At 40.6% G+C, this 17,631-nt stretch overlaps 1 protein-coding gene across 1 annotated transcript; it reads left to right on the top strand.

Annotated features, from left to right (window-relative positions):
• The first annotated feature begins 3,163 nt into the window (after positions 1-3,163).
• Positions 3,164-10,932, top strand: fbxo45.S (F-box protein 45 S homeolog). Its single transcript, XM_041565005.1, has 3 exons — positions 3,164-3,647; positions 6,251-6,607; positions 8,433-10,932. The coding sequence occupies exons 1-3, from the start codon at positions 3,348-3,350 to the stop codon at positions 8,616-8,618; spliced, it is 843 nt and encodes a 280-aa protein (XP_041420939.1). The 5' UTR covers positions 3,164-3,347; the 3' UTR covers positions 8,619-10,932.
• Positions 10,933-17,631: the final 6,699 nt, after the last annotated feature.

Below are 17,631 nucleotides of genomic sequence, written 5' to 3'. Positions count from 1 at the left end.
TTTTAAGACCGTTCCCAATTTTTTTGCAAACTTAAAGTACAAATCATCTAATGTATCTGCTGTTCTCCAGTTTAGAATATATAGCATCTGCAAGTGAAACCCTTAAACCTGAGAAAAATAAAAGTACTTTTGCAATTTATAGTAACAGATATAAAGCTGTTTTTAATCTTCTTATATGAAAACATCAGAACAGTTCTCTCAGATTGCACAGTTGGAAAACTGGCCAGTAGGTGATGCTGTTGTTGTAAAATACTAGTTTGGAAAAAATTTAAATAGTAAAAGTGTTTAAAGGACCAGTAACATCAATTTTTTTTAATTTGTTGGTATAGAACGGAAAAAAACCCCACAAAGACAAATTAAACTTTTAAATTTCTAAGTCTTTATTAAGAAATAACTAACCGAAACTCCGCTTGCGCTCCATTTCAGGAAAGGCAATCCGGCGATCCATCGATTTCTCCTCCCTGCCTTCCTTATAGGAGATAGCCAGGGAGGACAAATCGAGCGCCGCATGATGGATCATTGCTCTGACAAATTTTCTGAAGAGTTTTGTTAAGTTATTTCTTAATAAAGACTTAGCGATTTATAAGTTTAATTTGTTTTTGTGGGTTTTTTTCGTTCTATACTAATGAATTTTAAAAAAAAATGATGTTACTGTCACACTAACTGTAACTTGGTGTGAAACCTGACCAGCAGGTGATGCTGTTGTTACAAAATTAATATGTTTATTGGCAGCATTCCCTGATACTGAAGTCTGAGAGGGAGCAGATCATAAAAAACATACATTAAAGAGGTTGTTCATCTTCCAAACACTTTTTTCAATTCCATTGTTTTTAGATTGATCCCCAGAAATAAAGACTTTTTTCAATTGCTTTCCATTATGTTTTTTACTGTTTTTCAGAAATCTAAGTTTAAAATTGATGGTTCCTGTCAATTAGAGTGTTTGAGTTGGGCAGCTCAGTAATTCAGGCGCAGACTGCAACATTGAGTTGATACATTTCTCAGCAGCATCTTTGGAGTATTAACGACTATTGTATCAATTCTAACAGCTGCCTGTAATGAAACTCGGGGATTCTGCTCCGCAGAGACAAAGATAACAAATGTATCAACTAAATGTATCCATTTAGAACAGTTCACAGGGTCGGCGACCCCCCCCCCCCTTCCAGGGCTGCTTCAGAAGGTGAAAAATTACACTTTACACTTCAATATTAGAAAAATGATGACACATAGAAAATGGAAAGTAATTGGAAAAGGTCGTTATTTCTGGTGATCTGTCTGAAACCAACTAGTTGTTTGAAGGTGAATCACCTCTTTAAAAAGGTAGCATTCCAAGAAAAATCCCACTGACTGTGCATAATGAATGTACATGGGAATGTGCTATACCTCAGCAGTGAGTACAACGTCTGCAGGTACACAAAAAAAAAATAGAGGTGAAACTCTCTACAGTTAAATTCAGTGAAAAAAATAGAACCTGTATAGAGGCAATTGGGGGAGTTTGGGAGATCGAAGTTCGAAGTTAAAAAAACGTAGAATCGTAGTAGATCGAAGTAGTGATACTTCGAATCGTACGATTCTAAGTAGGCCGAATTTGGCCCACTTCGACCCCAAAAAACTTCGACCTCCATTCGGTTGGTCTTTTTGAATTCAAAGTTTGAAGTTTTTTTAACTTTGAACTTCGACCTTTGATAATTTATTTATTTAAATTATTCAAGGCTACTACACGACTACTGAGAAAGGGTATGTAATGACCTGAAACATGTCGTGTAGTAGCCTTGATTAAACACAACCTTAGCATTTTTTTGCTACCTTGGAGTGCTCTCCTCATTTGTAAATTAACGAGACACATACAACTTAGTGGTGCTAAGTGGGGAGAAGGCAATGCTGGTTACATCGTCCCCACCGATCAGTTGTATATTGCCTACATGATGTCCTTTCTCATTCCAAAGGGTGAATTCCCCCAGCTCTGCCCCTGAAGCAACTACTTTTTCTGTGCCGACGGCCAAACACAAGACAGCGTTTGAATGGGGGCATGTCCACTTCACTGGCATGGTTTCAGTACACAAAATCTATAGAGAAACAGAAAAAAATGGGGTTGCCCACCTTTCAGTTAACTTTTAGTATGATGTAGAGAGTGATATTCTGCAATCATTTGAAATTGGTTTTCATTTTTTTATATTTGTTTTTTGAGTTATTTAGCTTCTTATTCAGCAGCTCTCCGGTTTGCCATTTCGGCAGTCTGGTTGCTAGGGCCCAAAATATCCTAGCAACAATGCAATGATTTGAATGGAAGACTGCAATATGAATAGGCGAGGGACTGAATAGAAAACGGAGTAATAAAAAGTAGCATTAGCCATACATTTGCAGCCTTACAGAGCATTTGTTTTTAAATGGGGTCAGTGACCCCCATTTGAAAGCTGGAAAGAGCCAAAAGAAGAAGGCAAATGATTAAAAAAAACTATAAAAATGAAATGACAAAGACCAATTGAAAAGTTGCTTAGAAATGGTCATTTTATAGCATACTAAAAGCTAACTTAAAGGAGAACTAAACCCTAAAAATGAATGTGGCTAAAAATACCATATTGTATATAGTGAACATATTGCACCAGCCTAAAGTTTCAGCTCCTCAATAGCAGCAATGATCCAGGACTTCAAACTTGTCACAGGGGGTCACCATCTTGGAAAGTGTCTGTGACACTCACATGCTCAGTGGGCTCTGAGCAGCTGTTGAGAAGCTAAGCTTAGGGCTCGTCACTAATTATCCAGCAGAAAATGAGGTTTATCTGTAATATAAGCTGATGCTACAAATTCTGATGCTAATTGCACTGGTTCCTGTGCTGCCATGTAGTAATTATCTGTATTAATTACTAATCAGCCTTATATTGTGACATTTCTATTCTATGTGTACTGTATATTGTGAGTGGGTCCCTAAGCTCAGTAAGTGACAGCAGCACAGAGCATGTGTACGGAACGCATTTTAGGACATAGTCAGGGGAAATCGTTGCCCTGCATGCGCTGTCCTAAGCAATGCGTTCCATATTAATCAATCAGGCTTTTACCTAGTGCCCAATAGAGCAACCTTCTCAGTCAGCTCCTCTCATAGGTCAGCTCTTAGGCGCATCAGCACGTGGGGACCATGCTTAGCGCTGATTGGCGCAAAGTCGGTCAGGCGGAGACACTGTACAAAACAGGAAGCTTCCTCAAGCTTGGTTGACCCTGGCGACAATTGGTTGGGAATCGGTAACCCCTGCTCCTTCGTCTGATTGGCTGGCCATGACGTGATGCTTAGGGCAGTGGCCGGCGCTGGTTGATGAGGTGGTTGTGTGGAGGCCGCTGCCTGGAATACGGAGGGTATGGCGGCAGCTATTAATGCTGCTGTACCTTCTCCTCCGGTAGCTCCGAGCGCACCTCCTCCTCCTCCCCCGCCGCTTGGTCAGGCCTCGGATAGGTTTCCTAGCTTGGTGCTCGAACTGGTTTTCTCCTATTTGGACCTGCCTGACCTGCGCAGCTGCGGCCTGGTGTGTAAGCGCTGGTACCGCTGTCTCCACGGAGATAAGAACAGTGACGTGTGGAGGAGTCTGTGCTGCAGAATCGTTAGCGAGGAAGCCTTGCGGACCGACATACTGTGCAACCTGCGCACTTACAAGGCCAAGGTGGGGCTGTCATTCTCCTGCTTCCTCATAAATGGCTTCCCCCTGTATACACTGCTCTGTGCACCCACTAATCCTTCCGCCTCATTTCTCATCAGATGCAAATGTATTTTATATACGTCACTGCTTATTTGTCAACGTAATTGTACTGATTTCTCCCTTTCTGACCTCAAACTGTAGCAGAAGTCGGCATTGCATGTGTCTCAGTCACTTCCAAACCACTGAAAATGTCTAATGAATGGTTATTAGAAATTTGCACAGGATTACCTGATTTAATTAGGCGCAATGGTATTTTGGGTGTTTGGTTCCCCTCTCTTGAGACAATTACTTGAAATCATCCTGTCTGTGTTTAAGGGCAGAGACACGCTCTGATTCGAGGAGATTTAGTCGCCCATCGATTAATCGGCTCCTCATTGGACGACTAATCTCCCCGAACTGCCTTCCTGTCGACTAGAAAGTAAATCGCTGGCGGGATGGCACCTGGAGCGAATCGTTTTCCAAAGTCGCCCGAAGTTTCCTCGTGAGGCAACTTCGGAAAAGGAAGTGCTCATAGTACCATCCCGTGGGCGATTTACATTCTAGCCGGCGGGAAGGCAGTTCGGGGAGATTAGTCCTGAAGAAGCGGAGATTCAGTGGCGTAACTACCGGGGGAGCAGGGGGTGCGATTGGGCCAGGGCCTGCACCTCTTCAGGGCCCCTCGGCAGCTCGCGTGCCACTAGGGTTGCCACCTTTACTGAAAAATATTACCGGCCAGTGGGGCGGAGCTACGTGGCGTGCCGCTAAGGGGAGGGGCAATATCACAGAGATGTCCACTTCGCTGGGAAAAAAGGTAAGTTCTGTGCGAATTGGAGGCAGGGGAGGGGCTTTTTTTTTTTAAAGGGTATTACAAATTACTGGCAACTGCATTGCCGGTAAATTTGTAATACCGGCCCTTCCAGTTGTTTTACCGGCCAGGTGGCAACTCTACGTGCCACTGACTCCGGCGGCAGAAAATGGCGTACGGGGGGCTGTGGCCCGGCTGTACGTCCCGTGCCAGGGCCCGCCGCACTCAAGTTACGTTACTGAGGAGATTTGTCGCTGGGTGACTATTCTTCCCGAATCTGAGAGTGTGTCTCTGCCCTAAAGGACCAGTAACTTCACGTTTTTTTTTTAATACTTATTTCCCTTTAAAAATAGCTAAATGATAGGTAAGGCTTACTTCCCCTTAGCATTTTTTCAAATCTTCAGCTTGCATGCAAAGTAAAGTCCTGTGCAGAACCGATTTCTAAGACTCGAACCGCAAACCCACATATTTACCCACTTTGATCCGCTACCTGGACCCGCAACTACCTTATCCGCAACCCGCCGACCACCATCAAACAGGAAGTGTTGTTGCCGCAAACTGGAAGTGACAATCATCAAAAGTGGGCGGGGACAGAAACAAGCTTTGTAAAATTTAAAAAGGAGTAAAATATAGACCATATAAGATGAGACCTGCAACCCACATCTGTACTCGCACCTGAAAATCCTACCCTCATTCTGCTGGGTACCCGACCCACTGCAGGACTCTAATGCAAATTGAAAGGCAAAAAGGCGTCGGCAGCTTGAATTCCTTTGTGCGCTCACACCGATGTCCTAAAGCACCTAAGCTTTTTCTCAGTGTCTGCATCATAAAATGTATGTTTCTATTCCTTTGGGAGCAATGATGTGAGCATATTTTCAAGCTGCAGACGCTTACGTGCTTTACGTCATCGTTGCAAAGCTGACTTCAGGTTCTGCACACAGAGAAATTCAAGCTGCCATCCCCTTTCTCTTATGGGACACTTTGCATGTCAAATTCAAGATGAAGATTTGAAAAAAAGTCAAGGGGAAGTAAGCCTTACCTATTACTATAGTTGTTTTGGGGGGAATTATTTATTAAAAAAAAATACTGTTACTGTTCCTTTAAAGTGGAAGGTCGCAATTGCAAATGGATCCAAATGTCTAGCGAGCAACAAAATACCACTAGAATATAGGAGCCATGTACCGGCTTAAACTTTGCTCCTTGCTAGATGTAATTCGACAGCTGACTAATCCACACAAATACTTACCATAACAGCACCAGAGAAAAACCTGGATTTGTTAAAAAATTATACTTTGTTCATATTAAAACATTTTATGGAAAAAAAATTAATAATAAATTATTCATTTTAACAGATCCAGTTATAGTGAGTATCTGCAGGGCTTTCAGGGAAATAAACATCTAGAATGTCTGCATGGCCAATGGTTGGCCTAAAGGTCATACAAATGATTCTATCCTGGCTCTGAATGCAGCCCTACCCAGCAAACTGACAGGAGAATTAAAGTACAGGAATAAAACTTTCTGCGCATTTCCAGTCATTGATCCCATTGGCTGATACAAATTAGCCAATTGATTCAATGACAAAACACAGCAGATGAGGCTTTTCAGTAGCTCCTTATGTGTGCATTTCAGCATTTTACATTATCCATTGCTGAATAGAGAGCACAGACCTCATGAGTGGTTGACCAAAAGTTTAAAAGTGAACATCCCCTTTAATGTACACTTGTACTGATTCTTGTGTGTTTTTATGAATGCATTTTTACACGCCATCTTTTTTTAAATGCAGGTTCGGGCCTTTCAGCATGGACTTAGTTCAAGTGACTGCTCTAGAAATGTGTTCATTAAGAAAAATGGTTTCACTCTTCACCGAAATCCCATAGCGCAGAGTACTGATGGAGCACGCACCAAAATTGGCTTCAGCGAAGGGCGCCATGCATGGGAAGTGTGGTGGGAAGGTCCTTTGGGTACAGTTGCTGTAATAGGAATAGCTACAAAACAGGCACCAATGCAGTGTCAGGGGTATGTGGCACTCCTGGGCAGTGATGACCAGAGCTGGGGCTGGAATCTGGTGGATAATAATTTGTTGCATAATGGGGAGGTAAATGGTAGCTTCCCCCAGTGCAATAATGCCCCAAAATACCAGGTGAGTTTGTTTACTCATGATTTTAAAGGGGTAGTTGTATTATTTTCAAATAGTATATCCTAAGAAATTACCCTTTTCAATTGCCTTTTTGATTTTTCCTTTTTAAAAATGAATTTGTTTAATCATACTTCATGTCAGTCTTTATGTGCTAGTCTCTGACTTCCTAAACTGATAAATCTGATGCCTTAATTGATTTGTTTTTCAGCAGCATTAAAAAAAAAAAGCAACTACTGGTTTTATAGTTCCATTGTTACAAGGGATGCACAAATCCACTATTTAGGTTTCGGCCGAACTAGCGAATCCTTTGCGAAAGACTTCACCGCATCCTAATTTGCATATGCAAATTAGGGGTGGGAAGGGGAAATTTTTTTACTTGTTTTGTGACAAAAAGTCTTGCAATTTCCCTTCCCACCCTAATTTGCATATGCAAATTAGGATTCGGTTCGGCCGGGCAGAAGGATTCATCTGAATCCTGCTGAAAAAAGGCCGAATCCTGGATTCGGTGCATCCCTAATTGTTACAGACTATCAAGACTCTGGAATATGCTAAGTGGGGGCTGATGACTAATGTATCAAATATCTATGCAGTTCTTCATTCATTCAGATCTTGAAATAGTGTCTATCAGATATACGTCTAAAGCAACTGGAGTAGTGAAAGGTTTTATTATTATTATCATTCAGCAACTGTTGCTTTACACTTCTCTACAAAATACTGTAATGCAATAAATTATAATCTACAGTAGGCAGCACAGGAGAATGGGCAGGTCAGGGAAAAAGATGCTGAGTAGACCGGTGGGAAGGAACAGAGATGTGAGGGTTGGGTAAAATCAAATTGGTAACTGGCAGCAGTTGATAGGGAGCAGAGATAAGCAGGACGGAGCAATGGTGGAGGGCTTAGGGCAAAGGCAGCAGAGGAGATTGAATGGATGAAAGGGAGGGAACAGACATCGAAAGGATGAACTGGAAGGAGCAGAGCTAAGGCAGAAGACAGCAGAGAGAAATGGACAGGTGGGACAGAACAGATGACATGGTTGGTTTGCAGGAAGCACAGAAAGGAGGGTTGAGTTTGCCAAGAAGCTGGAGCAAGAGCTCTCTGAAGGCATACTAAAAACATTTTAACTGTAATTTATAATGATTAATGTACCCCCTACTAAAATTTATAACAATATTAGAAGTCACCTTGGAGTTACGTGACCTGTATAACATCACTCTGGATGTGGCCACATAATATTAACTCCACAGTAGTTAATACTGTTAATACAGTAATAACGGTAACAATAAATTACAGTGGGGGGTACATTATTCACTGTATGTTACAGTTTAGAAAGATGCCAATCTGGCTTTACTGCACTATTACTTGGATACACAAGAGGGGAAACCACAACTAATTCATTTTTAAAACTGACAGTGAATAGAAGAATTTTATGTACCGTATAAATTTACGTTCTGTGAACTATCCCTTGCAAGAGTGCATGCTTTGATCTGAAGACAGTGTCTTTTTAAAGGGGAGTTAACCATCTCTAAAAAAAGAAAAAATACAATTTACAATTGTACTTGAGATAGAATATTGGAACAACAGATCTCTATCCATGAAGAAGTATAAATGCATGTTCATATATAGCCAAAAAATTATCTCTGTAAGGTTTTAACTCCCTCTTACTCTAACTTCCTCTACTGTGCAGTGTTTAGTTCTATTGCAAAAAAAACCCCAAAAACAGTAGGCCCCCCAAAAAACTAGTACTTCCCAAGCGCTATTGAAGTACTTCATATGCTTTTTATTTCAATAAAGACTGCCAACATTTTCTTAACTTTTCTTCCCACCACAGATAGGCGAAAGGATTAGAGTGATCTTGGATATGGAAGACAAAACCTTGGCGTTTGAACGTGGCTATGAGTATTTAGGGGTGGCTTTTCGGGGACTGCCAAAGGCCTGCTTATACCCAGCAGTATCTGCCGTATATGGGAACACAGAAGTGACTTTGGTGTACCTAGGCAAACCTCTGGATGGGTAACATAACTACTAGAAACAACTGTGGATTAAACCAAGTGGTGCATTTTGCATGTGACTTAGCAGGAGGCATCACCCATTAGGAGGATACTCAAAGGATATAAGGCATATATCACGGACCCTGCTTGTTCTGCATCCTGGAAGACTCTTGAGCCTATCCCCTGGTTGAGTGCTAAGAATATCCAGTTGGGGATGCCACAATGTGAATGGAGATGAAGGGTCTCTTTTTGCTTTTATTTGTATCCCCAGTGTTGTCTGTGTTTTTGTGTTGGTTTGATGGTTGTGCAAAGAAATAGTATTATACTGCTGGGGTCAGTTCAGATGCACAGTGCAGTGCTTTGGACTCTAGCCGGCTGGAGGCAGTTCAGGGAGATTAGTCGCCTAAAGAAGAGGCGATTTGTCGCCGGGGCGACTAAATCTCTCTGAATCTTCGAGTGTGTCTCTGCCCTTAAAGCCCATCTTAAATGTTTATTAGATTGAGAATAAGTGTTAAAACTTATTTGATGTCTTATTATCACAAGACTATAGTGCAGGGATCCCCAACCTTTTTCACCCGTGAGCCACATTGAAATGTAAGAAGTGTTGGGGAGCAATAGTTCCCGAGAACACAAATGAAGGGCTGTGATTGGCTCTTTTGTAGCCCCTATGTGAGCTGGCAGCCTACAGGAGACTCTGTTTGGCAGTACAACTGTTTTTTATGCAACCAAAAGTTTTCTCCAAGCCTGGAATTCAAATAAAAAAAGCTCCTGCTTTGAAGCCACTGAGAGCAACATCCAAGGGGTTGGGGAGCAACATGTTGCTCATGAGCTACTGGTTGGGGATCACTGCTATAGCGGAATGACTGATTAACCAATGCCTTCCTATATCTATAACTTTATGAGCTTAAGGGGGCTTTGACCAAAGTTTGGACCTTCTCGTCTGGCTTGATCTTAAAAATAGTCAGATACTACTGATTTTAGAAGAAACAGAGCAATTCCTGCTTTTGTGCTTGCTGTCTTTTAATTTATGTCTGCTTTTAACTTGCATCCCAAAAGCCATCAGAGTACATTCTTAAATTATACCAAATGTAGTGAATAGAGAGGGTCAAGTGACCCTTTTAAGGTGTTAAAGATTTTGGGAACAAGTGGGGCAAGACCTTTTGTCTGATGAAATACTGTGCGATTTTGGCAGCCATGGCCACATTGTAGTATTTTTATTTTTTTTGAGGACCAATGGATCTGAGAGAAAGATGGGATCTGTGTTTCCTCTCACTTTCTTATCTGCCAAAATGTCATCAACACACCACAGAAAGGGCAGCAGCAGACTGACCATTCTCTAGTAGGGTTGCAGGATGGTCTGTTACAATTGCCCCCTCCTGTCCTCCATGCCAGGGAGCAAAACATATGCCAATACATTCGGGCAGTGTGGTCAATATTTCTGAATAGTGTCACGTCTAGGAATGACACACAGGCCTATTTACACAGCGTTGTTCTACCGACATGTATCCCATAACTCCGAAAATCATGCTGCTAAAAAAAAATTGACTAAATTACAATTTTAAATGAAGTGAAGACTGGCAAGGCAGGGAATTGTCGTTTTCTCAAATTCTGAAATTGTCCAAAAGCATCACTAAATTAACAGAATTGCAAAGTACAAGTTTGTTTTCCTTTATCTGGTGTGCGTGTGTAAACTGCATAGCATAGAATTACAGCCATGTCCTTGCCTAATATTGAGTTAATTTATATTCAACAGGGAGGGGGGCTATAAATATTGTGATACAGTGGCCTATAGTGCACTGTATATTTCTGTATGAAACAATTGTAGTTGCGTGGATTAATGGTAATATGCCCAGTATATGGATTAATGCTTGCTAAATCTATTTATTCCTGTATTTTTTATGCATGGTGACATATACTCATTGTAAAGGCACTGTCATATCATACCTCTTGTCCTTTCAGTTGGCCAGGGAAAATTGTGCAGTGGTATAAGCAGTTGAGCTGCATGAATTTTAGAAAGAAGCCATCACTAACCCTGGGCTATATATTGGGCCGCTGCATTATTCCAGGCTTACAGGGCTGCTTTGTGTGTGCATGGTACATTTGGGTAAGCCATAAACAAATCTTTCTCACCAAACACCTACCTTGCATGAATAGAAATTCTGTAGCACACTCTATACAAGGCAGCACTGACCAGCAATACTGCAGTAATATGCATTTGCTTCCCTAGTTGTGGCTTCTTTTTGCCTTGCTTGTATCCAGTGCTCACTTCTCACAAGCCCGAGTCATTGCAAAGCATTCTGGCAGCTCAGCAGACACTACACAAGATAACAGCACTGGCTTCTTAAAGTATGGCACAGGACTTTGTTAGTTTAGACGTGCCACTGTCTATGAAAGCCTACTGAAAGACTGTCTACTATAATATTATTTTTAATCCCTAAAATCAAAGCCACCCCCAAATTACAGGTTATGGTGTTATCTCACCTACCCCAGCAAGTTTGCTTTTGTACAGTTATTATTCATAAATGGTGTTTATTATGCAAATCCACATTATGAAACTCTGGTGGCACTTGAAAGTGATCTCTCTCTCACTTTTTATAATATCATGTTGCCACCGACTGTAGGGATAAAAGAGCTGCTGCACATTCAGTACACAGGAATGATAAATGTTCATCCTCTAGATCAGGGATCCCCAACCTTTTTCCACCCGTGAGAAACATTCAGATGTAAAAAGAGTTGGGGAGCAACACAAGCATGAAAATTTTTCCTAGTTAGTGCCAAGTAAGGGTTGTGATTGACTATTGGTAGCCCCTATGTGGACTGGCAGCCTACAGGAGCCTCTATTTGGTAGGACACTTGGTTTTTATGCAACCAAAATTTGCCTGGAATTCAAAAATAAGCACCTGCTCTGAGGCCACTGAGAGCAACATCCAAGGGGTTGGGGAGCAACATGTTGCTCACGAGCTACTGGTTGGGGATCACTGCTCTAGATTATAAACATGGAGCAGTTCTTTTCCTCTGTATAGGGGAACTATCTTGAAAATGGTAATTGAATATAAGCTTCCTTGTAATGAAATAAGAAACTTTATAAATACAATCAATTTTAAAATTCTGAAATAATCAAGTTTATCTTCACTGTCCCTCTCTCGGCATCTGTTTCTCTTTATTCTGTCTTCAAGCAGCAGTTGGGTGTCAGTCATTGACAGTTACAATATATATTATGTGGGGGCTTCCTTTCCAAGCAGATGAATTGGAGCTCATTCAAATAACTGATTCCAGTAAAAACAAAAAAACTGCTTTTTGCACAAATTCTGCATGTAGAGAGACATGATGTCAGGTGATTTTAATATAGTGAGCTATTTTAATAGGTTGTTTTGTTTAGTTCTGTTTCTTCTTTTTAAAGACTAAACTGTTACATGTTTCACAATAATGGTTCTTGATGCTTACTGGCAATGACTTTTGGGTTGTAGTTTACATCTGGCAGACCAAAAAGCTTATGCACACACACTCACACACACTCTCCAAGCACTCAAAAACCCATATGTCAAATGCCTGAGTGCTGGTTATACAGATAAATATCTAAAGCAGCAAATTAACTGCACTCGCTGGTCTCTTGTAAACAAAAATAAATGTTTTTATTCCAACGTTTCGGCTCCCTGATGATGACTCGAGTCTAAGAGCTGAAACGTTGGAATAAAACCTTTTTTTTTTTTTTTTTATAAGAGACCAGTGAGTGCAGTTCATTTGCTGCTTTCATTGGACTACTATTGAGGAATTTGGTTAGCACCCGGCAAACAACTTATTGAATGGTGAGTGCCGATTTATTCTATATATATATATATATATATATATAGATAGATAGATAGATAGATAGATATATCTTTAAATAGATAGATATATCTATATCTATATAGATATATATCAAAAGTATAGTAGTACAAAATTAAATCTGATTATTGCTTCTTAAGTCCTGTGAGTGCGGCTTTGTCTTAGCAACTTTATATATATATATATATATATACATATAATATCAATCTCTGGGTGTATTTATTGCTCCCTAAAGGGTTCTTGAGTATGTTCAGTGCACAACAGCTGCGGGGCCTGTATATTGCAGCCAATTTATAAAGCTTTATTTAAAGAAGACAAAAGGTGCAAAAGTACAATTTCTGTTCTGTCGCAAATGGTGTAATAAACACATTGTTTTGGGATATACACATGGTTTTGATGACGAATAACAGCTATGTGGACTCTGGTATGTCTGTCAGACACACAATAATAGAACAAGACATGTCTTCCTGTGGGTCATGTACCTGAATTCATATTGCGGTTAGCTGCAATTACAGTATAGTGTATATGCCCTGTAGTTGCCGTGTATTGAGCATTTCCATTATACTTAATTAAGTGTCTAAGGCTAAAGGCACACTGGCCTTGTTACTGCTTTGTTTCTCAGTCTGGTGGCAGTCCTTTGTGCCTTTAGCCTAAAGTTTATTATCCATTCTCTCACCTTTACATAAGGTATGGCAAATAACATGCTTTTATTCCTTCATTTCCTCATGTGTAAAATAAAGGGACCACTCATAAAAGGGACAAGTGTTTGTGTTTGTTGGTTAACCCTGTAGTACAGAAGAAATGCAACATACCATTGTATTACCTTTGTTACTATCTCATTTGCGGTCAGCAATGTCGGCTCTAATGGGAGCAAATAGGAACTGAGTGGGTGGGAAGGCAAAGGGAATGGGCTTCTTCTTTTTTAAACCCTATAAGATGACCTCAGGTTCTCACTGCCAGTTCTAGCAACAACTGTAAATGTTACAGGCAAAAGTGGCAGCAAAAAAAAAAAATCTTTTTTGCACAGCCAGCTCTTTAACTTTGTAAATGTTTGGTAAGCTGCAATCTGTGTTTAACTTATCTAAATAAACTCTGCCATTATCAACCATGCTCTTTGCTGGGTGTTTATTGAAATGGTCCAGCCAGATTTCGACTTTAGTATTTAAGAATATGCAAAATTACTCAAGCACTTTTGCAAGTTAGGTTAAACCGTTTTGAAACAAAAATTTAATTTTATTAACTGTTCATATAATTAATTTGCAAACGTGTCACCAGCTGGTCAGTTTCTCGAGAGTGATCCATTCAAAAGGAAGACCCAGGATCTGTTCTGATGTTGCCTTGCTCAGGTAAGTGATCGAAAAAGGTCATCTTAGGTTTCTGATGTCTACATACATGCTACAGATCACATGGTACATCTGTAGCAGCCCATGGCCACCAGAGTCCTTAAAGGACCAGTAACATCAAAAAAATTTTTTATATAAATTCGTTAGTATACAACGGAAAAAAACAAAGACAAAAGAAACTTTGAAATCGCTGTCTTTATTAAGAAATAACTTACCGAAAATCCGCTTGTGCTCCTCTTCAGAAAAGGCGATCCATTGTGCGGCACTTGATTCTCCTCCCTGCCTTCCTTATAGGAGATAGCCAGGAAGTAAAATCAAGTGTCACATGATGGATCGTCGCCCTGTTGCCTTTTCTGAAGAGGAGTTTCGGTAACTTATTTCTTAATAAAGACTTAGCGCTTTCAAAGTTTCATTTGTCTTTGTGTTTTTTTTTATATGTATATGAACGAATTAAAAAAAAATAAAAAATGATGTTACAGGTCCTTTAAAGGGATGCCTGATAAAAAAAAAAAAACAGTTTCTCTGATTTAATGGGAACTGATCTCGTTATTTTCCTGTGTCCCAGTACAAATAAGCAATGGGTGTTTCTTTTTACTACTTTTCAGGATGTTGTCCTCACAGTGCAGGCTTAAAGCCTTCATGCATGCAAGACATAAATAACTAATCCACAGGGAACGCAATCCAGATGATGAAGGTGGCTAGTATGACTTGCTAATTGTGTAAAGGTTATAGGAATGGCAGTTGCTGCCACTTGAAGGCTGTATTGAGAACTCCTTAAACAGAAGCAAGATGGTAGACAAATAGAAAGAGGAATTGAGGTATTGAGAGGCATAAACCTAGCAGAGAGCTACATCTCCCAGAATAGCTTGCGTTCAAGCAGAATGGTGCCAACTGTCTTAGGCCGCAGCGGAAGCTGGTCAGAAGAACTGGACTTTATGTGCATTAAGCATACAAGGATTTGTGGGAATTAAGCAGAGCTCAACCTCTTTTCTGGCACATGGACAGTGAATAGTTTAATTCCCCTGCCATGTGATCTGTACAGAACTTTCCTCCTGTTGTGCTCCCCTAGCGATGCCAGGCTAGTACTTCTCCTCTGAAGCTCCGGGTCAGAGATTGCGTCCTTATGGGGGGACCCTGGAGACAACTGCAGAGCTGATGGCCATTCGCAGCCTTTGTCACTATTAGATTAGCAGATTTCAGCGTGTGCGAAAAAAACATGCTATTTCCAAGATGGCACTGATTGGAGTTGTGTGTGGAAAGATTTTGCAGCAGGAAATGCGTTTCAGCGCCAAACTGAAGTTAACGTTCTATCCCCCGGAGAGGCTGCTGCAAGGCTGTTTTGGTAAGAAAGTCCTTTAGTGCACTGGTTGTTTGAAAAGGGTACAGGAGTAAGTATGCTCTAATGCATCCCTGCATTCAATATACTTTTACCTGAGTTATTCTAATTTCATGTTGTTGTTCCAGGTTTAATCATGAGTTTCAGATGCTCCTACTCTGGGACCAGGGGGCGAGTGAGTACTGAGAGGTGTTTTTATTGATAGGAGTTCACCTACAAGGGAGGAAGAACACAGATCCAAGTCAGCTTGAAGAGAATGTTCAGGCTGTGATGCACCAGCGTAACCACAGAAGAGATTATGTGCAATATGCTTGGAGGAAGCAGCTGGAAGTTCATCTGGACAAATATCAGAACTGATGTCATAGATGAAGGAATCCTTAAATCTATATCCACAATTGTGCAGAAACTGACAAACCAGGTTCTTCATAACATCAAACAATCTGAAATCAGGGAATCCCAAGTCAGACAAGAAAGCAAAGAATACAGTGGTATTGTACAGAGTGCATCTGTTATTTGCTATGTAACCTGAGCCTTGAATGGCTGCCCCCATGGCTATACAGCAGTTTGTTTATGTAAGCTACAGTAGTCTTTACTGAAGCAAACGCACCAGTTTTACTAGTTACATTTTAAATACTTTAATACACTTTAATTTTTTTACTGTTCCTTGAAGGCAAATATTCGTCCAGAAAAATAGTATAAGAAACACTGCGTACTTTTGCATGTTCTTACAAGGAATAGGTTTTAACTGTATTATACATTATATGGAGTGTTGCATACTACGAAATTCCAACTTCAGAAGGCTTTTGGGAGATGTAGATCCATCTCTAAGGACTGAACTCCACTGTGTGGCTTATTCCGATCTGATGCGTAGGATGCTACAAAATCTGAAGCTCCTAGAGCTGAACTCCATGGTGCAGCTTGTTCTGATCCGACACGCTGAGAGGAAGCACATGCGACGAGACGGATGCACCGAATATAATGTAAGTAATAGAAATGTCGGACCTTGTAGCTGCGTGCATACGACACAACTGTCAGTGGAAGATGCAACATGCCTCGTTTACATCCAACAGTCGTGTCGTGTTGGATGCATAGAGCTGCACAGTCCGACATTTCTATTACTTACATTATATTCGGTGCATCCGTCTCGTCGCATGCGCTTCCTCTCAGCGTGTCGGATCAGAACAAGCTGCACCATGGAGTTCAGCTCTAGGAGCTTCAGATTTTGTAGCATCCTACAAACGCTTGTGCTGTTGCATGGCGTTGAGCAGTGTTGTATAGAGGATCAGATAAAATTTGATACTACATGTATCCGACTATTGGATGAAGACGCAGTGTGCAGCATTCACATCCAACTGATGTATGTAGTTTATACCTGAGATTTCTCACTCAGTCCCATTATATTCTGAACATCCAACATGTCGTATTCATGTCATCGCCTGGCGACAAATCAGTTCAGATCACCTCGTGGCGTTCGGCCCTCTAGTGTGCATGAAGTGTGTGCTACCTTACTAGGATTTAGGGTTGCCACCTAGCCGGTATTTTACCAGCCTGGCCTGTAAAAACGATGGCTGATCCCAATGTTATTAATAGGGGAAAAGATGCATATTTATATTTTTTTCCAGAAAACGTGGCAACCCTACTAGGATTTGAACTTAAAAACCCAGCAGACCCCTGACTGTTCTGTGTGGGAGATTAGATTGCAGCAGCTATGACAAGGAAGAGAACATACACGTTGAGGGGGTCCATGATCTGACCACCCCAGTCTGACACTTTATATAAAGAGTATTTTAAACGATGACCAAAATCTCCATACTCGCACTCAATTCATGAAATTTTATTAAATACTAGTCTCCTTAATTAATTATCAAACCACCAAATGCATGTATCTACCACATCAAAGACAAAAGATATTAGTTATAACAATTCATGTACAATAAATTACCCATAATAATCAAATACAAATTCATTATCAAGTAATTGTGTAGATGGATTAATTCATGTCATAAACCAGATTAAAAATTTAATTTGTTGGTAATGAATTGCTGATGCCAGTTTACTGTTAAAAAAAAATCCTGGAGGTTGAAATATGATCTTTAATATCCCATGATTACTAGCAGCAGAAAATTCCCCATGTGAATGTAGTCCAGATTGATGGAGAAGTCGACTTGGTCCCAATTTTATAAATGATTCATCCAGTAGAGGGGTTTAATTTAGTCCACCGTGCAACACCACTTTCTTTCGTAGGGAGACTTTGTCATGATTGTGAATCACTATTTAGTGCTTTGCATAAAAACTGAACCAGTCTTAGAAAGCCATATAGCTTGTGTGTGTTTATCTCTATGAGTGGACTGCTTAGAAGCAAGTCCCTGTATTACATGCGCAGTGGAAATAGTAGGCACATCAACCGCAAGGAAGTATACTCTACCCCACCACTCCTCGGGTTGTGTCCACGTTGCTGGAGGTTCTCAGTCTTACCGAACACTGTAGTACTTAGTGAAGTCTCTTCTGCATGGTTCCTCCTCACTGCTGCTTTAG

The sequence above is a fragment of the Xenopus laevis genome, chromosome 5S (genome assembly GCF_017654675.1).
Source record: "Xenopus laevis strain J_2021 chromosome 5S, Xenopus_laevis_v10.1, whole genome shotgun sequence".
Taxonomy (NCBI): Eukaryota; Metazoa; Chordata; class Amphibia; order Anura; family Pipidae; genus Xenopus; species Xenopus laevis.
This window is presented reverse-complemented; position numbering and strand designations above follow the sequence as displayed.